The 11169-nt window shown below is 38.0% G+C and overlaps 1 protein-coding gene across 1 annotated transcript; it reads right to left on the bottom strand.

Moving 5' to 3' along the window:
• Positions 1 to 827: 827 nt before the first annotated feature.
• On the bottom strand, positions 828 to 10200 carry LOC119524513 (mitotic-spindle organizing protein 1-like). The gene is made up of 2 exons (XM_037823205.1): positions 10174 to 10200; positions 828 to 1917 (listed from the first exon to the last, which is right to left on the bottom strand). The coding sequence occupies exons 1-2, from the start codon at positions 10198 to 10200 to the stop codon at positions 1657 to 1659; spliced, it is 288 nt and encodes a 95-aa protein (XP_037679133.1). The 3' UTR covers positions 828 to 1656.
• Positions 10201 to 11169: the final 969 nt, after the last annotated feature.

The following is an 11169-nucleotide window of genomic DNA, read 5'->3' as shown; positions in this document are numbered from 1 at the left end:
TTATAGCCTAGTTTTAAAATTCTATGAGAAGAAAGTGAAAACTTTGAGAAATGTACAAATTTATCTGTTCATCTAATTTTTTTTTTTACCTCCGAAATGGTTTTAATTTTGTCACTGACAATACGCACACACTGCAACTGCATCGCTATTTTGTTTGATTTCCTTATATTTAAGTACACATTAAAAATATATGTTTACATTTCAGAAATGTAATACATTAAAGAAGCCCTCTGTAAACAATCCCTTTTCAATATATTTTCCGGCTTTGTCTCATACATAAATAACTTAATCTACAAAATCATAAATAAAACTATCAACTTTTAAGGCCTGAGACTATATACAAATTTTGCTCAAATTAAGAGCTTGACAAAAGTGTTTTCTTTATACGATTTTATAAATAACATGCAGTGTTTTCAGTGTTTATCAATCAAATGACTTATTGTCACAAGTTATTGTCTCTCAATCAGTTCTGTCAATAGACCTTTCCAACGTGCTTAATAAAGATGCCATGTGTTTAAAAAGCCAAACTAGTTAAAAGACTGGATTTTTAAAACAGCAAAGTTGCTATTTAAATATTACTCTTTTTTGAAACCACTTCAGCATGTCTGAAAAAAAAAATGCTACTAAAGAGGGAATGCTTGTACTATCATTTAAATGTCAACTTAAAAAGTCTAAAATTTAAGAAACAATAAAATCAGATTAAATTCATATTAATCTTGTGAAAAATCTTCTATTGAAATTCTGTTACAGGAAGAGAATAACACTATCCTAAGTTTTACTCAAGATTTACTAGTTAAGACTCAAATTAATTTTATGTAATAAAACCAAAAGGGAATTTTGCATGTTGGCCATATTTCACTTTATAAATTATTTTTTTAGACCTTCATTTATAGGGTGTAAAACTTAGAAAGTAAAACATTCTCATTAGATTTAAATGAATAAAACTACAAATAATACTAAGTTAAGCACTATCATTAGTTTTAAATCTAAGTTTCTAAGCTTTATTTTTCAGTATAAAAATGATCTGATTCACATTAACAGCCAGCCAAACTTTATGTTTATAAAACTAAACATTCTTCATTAAAGAGTACACAAGAAATGCTTTCTATGCTCTTATTTAAAATAAAAAAATTCTAATATTCATAATGAATCTAAATAAAAATTCACAAATGGTGGCTGCAATTGTCAACTTACAGCTCAACACAACTAAATCCACAATTATTATGCATAAACAATTCAAAATTAAAGTTTATAATGGAAATGTTAACAAGTCATTATTACTTTATCACTACTGATGGGTTCCACTAGACTCAACCAATCACAGTGATGTGCACATTTTATAGACAGACTGCTTAGAAAATTAAAGCTATCAGAGCTATAAATAAGGAATACATAAATATGAACACAGCAATGCCAAAGCATTAGGGCCTTTAAAAAAAAATGAATATGATGCGAAGTAAACATATTTGATAGTTCTCTCTTAAGCCGCTTTCCACTGATTTATACAGCTATAGTTTATAATTCTTAAAAAAACAAAAACAAAAACAAAATATTTCTATACTGCTGCATGAAGTTCATTCTACATTCCTGACTACAATGCAATCTTTAAATCCTCTTGCAGAGCTGGACATATCTCATCAGGATTTCTCCAGAAAGTCAACTTGTCATATTTTCAGCAGCCTTTAGTGCTTCGGAGGCCTTGCGAAGTTCCTTAATAACTGATGATAAAGCTTCTGGGTTAATTCCTTGTTCACAAAGCCGTACACAAATAGACAGAGTTTCCATATCTAAGCCAGTATTCAAAATTCTTGAAATCTCAAGCAGAACATCCATGGTCACCCTCACAGCATTCAGATTCGCCGCCGAGGCCGCCCCCGCAGCCGCCGCACCGGCGCCGCCGTGTTCATCTAATTTTAACTTCTGTATGCCAATTCTTTCTTTTTTTTTTTTTTTTTATTTTTTTTTAATTTTTTTTAATTTTTTATTTTTTTTTTACTTTTTTTTTAATCATCATTTTATTGAGATATATTCACATACCACGCAGTCATACAAAACAAATCGTACTTTCGATTGTTCACAGTACCATTACATAGTTGTACATTCATCACCTAAATCAATCCCTGACACCTTCATTAGCACACACACAAAAATAACAAGAATAATAATTAGAGTGAAAAAGAGCAATTGAAGTAAAAAAGAACACTGGGTACCTTTGTCTGTTTGTTTGCTTCCCCTACTTTTCTACACATCCATCCATAAACTAGACAAAGTGGAGTTTTCTCCTTATGGCTTTCCCAATCCCATTGTCACCCCTCATAAGCTACATTTTTATACAACTGTCTTCGAGATTCATGGGTTCTGGGTTGTAGTTTAATAGTTTCAGGTATCCACCACCAGCTACCGCAATTCTTTAGAACCTAAAAAAGGTTGTCTAAAGTGTGCGTAAGAGTGCCCACCAGAGTGACCTCTCGGCTCCTTTTGGATTCTCTCTGCCACTGAAGCTTATTTCATTTCCTTTCACATCCCCCTTTTGGTCAAGAAGATGTTCTCCATCCCACGATGCCGGGTCTACATTCCTCCCCGGGAGTCATATTCCACGTTGCCAGGGAGATTCACTTCCCTGGGTGTCTGATCCCACGTAGAGGGGAGGGCAGTGATTTCACCTTTCAAGTTGGCTTAGCCAGAGAGAGAGGGCCACATCTGAGCAACAAAGAGGCATTCAGGAGGAAACTCTTAGGCACAAATACAGGGAGGCCTAGCCTCTCCTTTGCAGCAACCGTCTTCCCAAGGGTAAAACTTATGGTAGAGGGCTCAACCCATCAAACCACCAGTCCCCTATGTCTGTGGTCATGTTAGCAACCATGGAGGTGGGGTAGGCGAATACCCCTGCATTCTCCACAGGCTCCTCAAGGGGGCACTACATCTTTTTTTTTTTTCCTTGTTTGTCTTTTTTCTTTTTTTTCTTTTTTTTAACTTTCCCTTCTTTTTTAAATCAACTGTATGAAAAAAAAAGTTAAAAAGAAAACAAACATACAATAAAAGAACATTTCAAAGAGACCATAACAAGGGAGTAAGAAAAAGACAACTAACCTAAGATAACTGCTTAACTTCCAACATGTTCCTACTTTACCCCAAGAAAGTTACATAATATAGCAACATTTCAGTGAACTTGTTCCTACTACATCCATCAGAAATTAACAGACCATAGTCATTTCTGGGCATCCCCAGAACGTTAAATAGCTTATCTGTTCTTCTTGGATTATTGTTCCCCCTTCCTTAATTGCTCTCTACTGCTAGTTCCCCTACATTCTACATTATAAACCATTTGTTTTACATTTTTCAAAGTTCACATTAGTGGTAGCATATAATATTTCTCTTTTGTGCCTGGCTTATTTCGCTCAGCATTATGTCTTCAAGGTTCATCCATGTTGTCATATGTTTCACCAGATCGTTCCTTCTTACCGCCGCATAGTATTCCATCGTGTGTATATACCACATTTTATTTATCCACTCATCTGTTGAAGGACATTTGGGTTGTTTCCATCTCTTGGCAATTGTGAATAATGCTGCTATGAACATTGGCGTGCAGATATCTGTTCGTGTCACTGCTTTCCGATCTTCCGGGTATATACCGAGAAGTGCAATCGCTGGATCGAATGGTAGCTCTATATCTAGTTTTCTAAGGAACTGCCAGACTGACTTCCAGAGTGGCTGAACCATTATACAGTCCCACCAACAATGAATAAGAGTTCCAATTTCTCCACATCCCCTCCAGCATTTGTAGTTTCCTGTTTCTTTAATGGCAGCCATTCTAACCGGTGTTAGATGGTATCTCATTGTGGTCTTAATTTGCATCTCTCTAATAGCTAGTGAAGCTGAACATTTTTTCATGTGTTTCTTGGCCATTTGTATTTCCTCTTCAGAGAACTGTCTTTTCATATCTTTTGCCCATTTTATAATTGGGCTGTCTTTACTATTGTCATTGAGTTGTAGGATTTCTTTGTATATGCAAGATATCAGTCTTTTGTCAGATACATGGTTTCCAAAAATTTTTTCCCATTGAGTTGGCTGCCTCTTTACCTTTTTGAGAAATTCCTTTGAGGTGCAGAAACTTCTAAGCTTGAGGAGTTCCCATTTATCTATTTTCTCTTTTGTTGCTTGTGCTTTGGGTGTAAAGTCTAGGAAGTGGCCTCCTAATACAAGGTCTTGAAGATGTTTTCCTACATTATCTTCTAGGAGTTTTATGGTACTTTCTTTTATATTGAGATCTTTGGTCCATTTTGAGTTAATTTTTGTGTAGGGGGGTGAGGTAGGGGTCCTCTTTCATTCTTTTGGATATGGATATCCAACTCTCCCAGCCCCATTTGTTGAAAAGACCATTATGGCTCAGTTCGGTGACTTTGGGGGCCTTATCAAAGATCAGTCGGCCATAGATCTGAGGGTCTATCTCTGAATTCTCAATTCGATTCCATTGATCTATATGTCTATCTTTGTGCCAGTACCATGCTGTTTTGGCATCTGTGGCTTTATAATAAGCTTCAAAGTCAGGGAGTGTAAGTCCTCCCACTTCGTTTTTCTTTTTTAGAGTGTCTTTAGCAATTCGAGGCATCTTCCCTTTCCAAATAAATTTGATAACTAGCTTTTCCAAGTCTGCAAAGTAGGTTGTTGGAATTTTGATTGTGATTGCATTGAATCTGTAGATGAGTTTGGGTAGAATTGACATCTTAATGACATTTAGCCTTCCTATCCATGAACATGGAATATTTTTCCATCTTTTAAGGTCCCCTTCTATTTCTTTTAGTAGAGATACGTAGTTTTCTTTGTATAGGTCTTTTACATCTTTGGTTAAGTTTATTCCTAGGTACTTGATTTTTTTAGTTGCTATTGAAAATGGTATCTTTTTCTTGAGTGTCTCTTCAGTTTGTTCATTTCTAGCATATAGAAACATTACTGACTTATGTGCATTAATCTTGTATCCCGCTAGTTTGCTAAATTTGTTTATTAGCTCTAGTAGGTGTATCGTTGATTTCTCAGGGTTTTCTAGATATAAGATCATATCATCTGCAAACAATGACAGTTTTACTTCTTCTCTTCCAATTTGGATGCCTTTTATTTCTTTGTCTTGCCGGATTGCCCTGGCTAGCACTTCCAGCACAATGTTGAATAACAGTGGTGACAGCGGGCACCCTTGTCTTGTTCCTGATCTTAGAGGAAGGCTTTCAGTCTCTCACCATTGAGTACTATGCTGGCTGTGGGTTTTTCATATATGCTCTTTATCATGTTGAGGAAGTTTCCTTCAATTCCTACCTTTTGAAGTGTTTTTATCAAAAATGGATGTTGGATTTTGTCAAATGCTTTATCAGCATCTATTGAGATGATCAATTGATTTTTCCCTTTCGAGTTTTTAATGTGTTGTAATACATTGATTGTTTTTCTTATGTTGAACCATCCTTGCATGCCTGGAATGAACCCCACTTGGTCATGGTGTATGATTTTTTTAATATGTCTTTGGATTCGATTTGCAAGTATTTTGTTGAGGATTTTTGCATCTATATTCATTAGGGAGATTGGCCGGTAGTTTTCCTTTTTTGTAGCATCTTTGCCTGGTTTTGGTATTAGATTGATGTTAGCTTCATAAAATGAGTTAGGTAGTGTTCCATTTTTTTCAATGTTTTGAAAGAGTTTGAGTAAGATTGGTGTCAGTTCTTTCTGGAAAGTTTGGTAGAATTCCCCTGTGAAGCCATCTGGCCCTGGGCATTTATTTGTGGGAAGATTTTTGATGACTGATTGGATCTCTTTGCTTGTGATGGGTTGGTTGAGGTCTTCTATTTCTTCTCTGGTCAGTCTAGGTTGTTCATATGTTTCCAGGAAATTGTCCATTTCTTCTACATTATCCAGTTTGTTGCCATACAGTTGTTCATAATATCCTCTTATAATTTTTTTAATTTCTTCAGGATCTGCAGTTATGTCACCTTTTTCATTCATTATTTTGTTTATATGGGTCTTCTCTCTTTTTGATTTTGTCAGTCTAGCTAGGGGCTTGTCAATCTTGTTGACCTTCTCAAAGAACCAACTTTTGGTGATATTTATCCTCTCTATTATTTTTTTGTTCTCTATGTCATTTATTTCTGCTTTAATCCTTGTTATTTCTTTTCTTGTACTTGGTTTAGGATTGGTTTGCTGTTCATTTTCTAGCTTCTTCAGTTGATCCATTAGTTCTTTGATTTTGGCTCTTTCTTCCTTTTTAATATATGCGTTTAGTGCTATAAATTTCCCCCTTAGCACTGCTTTTGCTGCATCCCATAGGTTTTGGTATGTTGTGTTCTCATTTTCATTCGTCTCTATATATTTAGCAATTTCTCTTGCTATTTCTTCTTTAACCCACTGATTGTTTAGGAGTGTGTTGTTTAACTTCCAGGTATTTGTGAATTTTCTAAGTCTCTGATGGTTATTGACTTCTAATTGTATTCCAGTGTGGTCAGAGAATGTGCTTTGAATAATTTCAATCTTTTTAAATTTATGGAGGCTTGTTTTATGTCCCAGCATATGATCTACTCTGGAGAAAGTTCCGTGAGCACTAGAAAAGTATGTGTATCCTGGTGATTTGGGATGTAATGTCCTGTAGATGTCTGTTAAATCTAATTCATTTATCAGATTGTTTAGGTTTTCAATTTCCTTATTGGTCTTCTGTCTGGTTGATCTATCTATAGGAGAGAGTGATGTGTTGAAGTCTCCCACAATTATTGTGGAAACATCAATTGCTTCCTTTAGTTTTGCCAATGTTTCTCTCATGTATTTTGTGGCACCTTGATTGGGTGCATAGACATTTACGATTGTTATTTCTTCTTGCTGAATTGCCCCTTTTATTAATATGTAGTGGCCTTCTTTGTCTCTCAAAACATCCCTGCATTTGAAGTCTATTTTATCTGAGATTAATATTGCTACACCTGCTTTCTTTTGGCTGTAGCTTGCATGAAATATTTTTTTCCATCCTTTCACTTTCAGTTTCTTTGTGTCCCTGTGTCTAAGATGAGTCTCTTGTATGCAACATATTGATGGTTCATTTTTTTTGATCCATTCTGCGAATCTATATCTTTTAATTGGGGAGTTTAATCCATTTACATTCAACGTTAAAACCGTGAAGGCATTTCTTGAATCGGCCATCTTATCCTTTGGATTATGTTTGCGATATTTTTCCCTCTCTCTATTAATATCCTTTATTGTACCCATACCGAATCTCTTTAGTACTGAACCTTTCTCCAAGTCTCTCTGTCCTGTCTTTGTTTCTCTGTCTGTAGGGCTCCCTTTAGTATCTCCAGTAGGGCAGGTCTCTTGTTAGCAAATTCTCTCAGCATTTCTTTGTCTGTGAAAAATTTAAGCTCTCCCTCAAATTTGAAGGAGAGCTTTGCTGGATAAAGTATTCTTGGCTGGAAATTCCTCTCACTCAGAATTTTAAATATATCGTGCCACTGCCTTCTCGCCTCCATGGTGGCTGCTGAATAGTCACTACTTAGTCTTATGCTGTTTCCTTTGTATGTGGTGAATTGCTTTTCTCTTGCTGCTTTCAGAACTTGCTCCTTCTCTTCTGTGTTTGACAGTGTGATCAGTATATGTCTCGGAGTGGGTTTTTTTGGATTTATTCTATTTGGAGTTCGCTGAGCATTTATGATTTGTGTATTTATGTTGTTTAGAAGATTTGGGAAGTTTTCCCCAACAATTTCTTTGAATACTCTTCCTAGACCTTTACCCTTTTCTTCCCCTTCTGGGACACCAACGAGTCTTATATTCGGACGTTTCATATTATCTATCATATCCCTGAGGTCCATTTCGAGTTTTTCAATTTTTTTCCCAATTCTTTCTTTTATGCTTTCATTTTCCATTCTGTCATCTTCCAGGTCACTGATTCGTTGTTCAACTTCCTCTAGTCTTGTACTATGAGTGTCCAGAATATTTTTAATTTGGTCAACAGTTTCTTTAATTTCCATAAGATCATCCATTTTTTTATTTAGTCTTGCAATGTCTTCTTTATGCTCTTCTAGGGTCTTCTTGATTTCCTTTGTCTCCCGTACTATGGTCTCATTGTTCATCTTTAGTTCTTTGAGTAGCTGCTCTAGGTGCTGTGTCTCTTCTGGTCTTTTGATTTGGGTGCTTGGGCTTGGGTTATCCATATCGTCTGGTTTTTTCATATGCTTTATAATTTTCTGTTGTTTTTGGCCTCGTGGCATTTGCTGAACTTGATAGGGTTCTTTTAGGGTTTGTAGACCAGTTGAAGTCCTTATCTCTAATTTATCAGATCTACAGCTTCGTGGAGTAGACTTTCTCTAACTAACCAGCAGGTGGCGTCCACGAGCCACCTGTTCTCCACAAGCCAGATCTCCCCTGCTTAGCCTTTTTGGTGAGTGGGGGAGTGAGTCTTGTGGGGCCCAATTGGTGTACCAAGCTTGCGTGTGTAGTTGGTGTTGCCTGCCCTGTATGTGGGGCGTGTTTCTGGGCAGTCGGGGAGGGGGGGTGGCCCTAACAATCAAATCTCCCTGATGATCCTAGAGTTTTAAAACTGCTGCAATAGTCTAATCCTTCAGTTCAGTCCTGCCACAGTTTGTCTCTGCCACTGACCCACAAGTCTTTGGTATTGGCGTATGGCTCCTGAGACTTGCAAGTGGGCCCCTCTTCCAGGCTGTGCACCCCGGGTCCTCTGTTGAGGGATGACTGTGCTATGTCACAGGTGAGTGCCGTCCCCCCAGGGCAGTTCTGGGCTGCTGGGCTGTGTTGGGAGGCTCCCAGTCTGCTCAAATGATGGCTGAATGGGGCTCTGTTAATTCACACTGCTCCCCCTTCCCAGATCTGGGACATTCAGCTGAGGTTGCAGGGAAGGCTAATGTCCACGCCCAGTTTTGTGGTGTGTGCCTGTTATTTGAAGCACTTCCGTCACACTGGGTTGTCTGGGGCAGCTCTGGGCTATGGGGCTGGCGATGGGCAGGAGTGTTTCCTGTCCACCAGGATGGTGGCTGTGAGCGGACACCCCCCTTTTCTTGGGAAGTTGTGTTGTTTAGTGAATTTTCTCAGCCACTGGATTATTGCCTTTTGTCTCAGAGCTCTCTTAGTTCTGCTCTTGACTTGACGTGCCCAAATTTCAATTCTTTGAAGCTTTCTGTATTGAGCTTCTTAGAGTAATTGTTTTAGAAAAAGCAAAAAGGATTTAAAAAAAAAAAAAAAATGGGCCCTCCTCAGAGATCTAATGGGTTATTGAAATGCTAATAGACAAAGTAACCAGGGCCATTAAGGAAAGGTCCACAGGGCAGAGAGATCAGCTTTTCTTCAGGATTTGCATATGCGCCTCAAGGCCTGATCTCCGCCCTTCCCCTTTCTGTGTTCACCAGAACTCCAAAAATCCTCTGCTTTTATTTTGGAGTTTTTCGTGTTGTTTTTTTTCTATGCCTGTCTCCTCTCTGCTGGGCTGGCTGCTCTCAGAGTCTCTGGTGTCTGGTCTCAGTCTATCTATGGTTGGAGTTTGAATCAGTAGAATGAGTTTCCGATAAGAGCAGTCACTGCAATTCTCCCTTCTCCTTCCCGGAGCTGAGAGCCCCTCCTCCCCCGGGACTGAGCCTGGCAGGGAGGGGCGCGGGTCCCCTGGCCGCAAAAACTTACAGATTTCGCTGATCTCAGCAGTTCCACGTTTTCATGAGTGTTGTATGAAGTATGCCCAAAGACAGATTGCTCTGTGGTGTCCAGTCCACGCAGTTCCTGGCTTTTTTCTGCCAATTCTTTCTTTATTCTCCAAGTCATGAGAATCCTAAAAGAGACATTCAGCTAACTACTTTGAATAAAATAGAATGTTTAAAATCAAAGAACAGCTGTAAATGCTATTATTTTATTTGAAATACCCTTCTAAGTGTTGTGTCACATGCCTCTACTTTATGCAAAGATACTTATTTCACTATCAAAAAGCCCAGAATACCCAATTTAGGCCTAGGGTGAAGGTACCTCAGGAACCTAAGCCAATGAGAAAAAATGACAGTGAAACACACACACACACACACACACACACTCACACACACACACACACACACAGGGAAAGATATTTAGAAGAATTTTGCCAAATTTGTTAGATGTGTATCTTCTAATATTAGAGAATGGTAAGGAGAAGTTAGGTAAAATATGAAGACTAAATACTACCTGACTAATTTTAGTTGCAGTTGCCATGCTGATATGAATACAGGGTTTGGAAAATGATGAAACATGGCCACAGGAAGAAAATGCATTGACCATCAGAGAACTTTCTTGAGATGGCAGCCAACGTATAGGTGCTGTGGAGGCTTTGGTTACAGGCTTATGCCTGCTTCAAATCACAGATTCTCTATTATCAGTTTTACATATTGAACCCAAATTGTTTACGGAGCACTGTCCCTGATGTCTTTTTTTAAAATATTCATTTTATTGAGATATAGTCACATACCACACAGTCATACAAAACAAATTGTACATTCGATTGTTCACAGTACCATTACATAGTTGTACATTCATCACCTAAATCAATCCCTGACACCTTCATTAGCACACACACAAAAATAACAAGAACAATAATTAAAGTGAAAAACAGCAATTAAAGTAAAAAAGAACACTGGGTACCTTTGTCTGTTTGTTTGTTTCCTTCCCCTATTTTTCTACTCATCCTTCCATAAACTAGACAAAGTGGAGTGTGGTCCTTATGGCTTTCCCAATCCCATTGTCACCCTTCATAAGCTACATTTTTATACAATTGTCTTTCAGATTTATGGGTTTTGGGTTGTAGTTTGATAGTTTCAAGTATCTACCACCAGCTACCCCAATTCTTTAGAACCTAAAAAGGGTTGTCTAAATTGTGCATAAGAGTGTCCACCAGAGTGACCTCTTGGCTCCTTTTGGAATCTCTCTGCCACTGAAGCTTATTTCATTTCCTTTCACATCCCCCTTTTGGTCAAGAAGATGTTCTCCATCCCACAATGCTGGGTCTACATTCCTCCCCGGGAGTCATATTCCACGTTGCCAGGGAGATTCACTCCCCTGAATGTCTGATCCCACGTAGGGGGGAGGGCAGTGATTTCACCTTTCAAGTTGGCTTAGCCAGAGAGAGAGGGCCACATCTGAGCAACAAAGAGGCATTTGGGAGGAGGCTCCTAGGCACAATTATAC

This window comes from Choloepus didactylus (assembly GCF_015220235.1).
Source record: "Choloepus didactylus isolate mChoDid1 chromosome 11 unlocalized genomic scaffold, mChoDid1.pri SUPER_11_unloc2, whole genome shotgun sequence".
Taxonomy (NCBI): Eukaryota; Metazoa; Chordata; class Mammalia; order Pilosa; family Megalonychidae; genus Choloepus; species Choloepus didactylus.
This window is presented reverse-complemented; position numbering and strand designations above follow the sequence as displayed.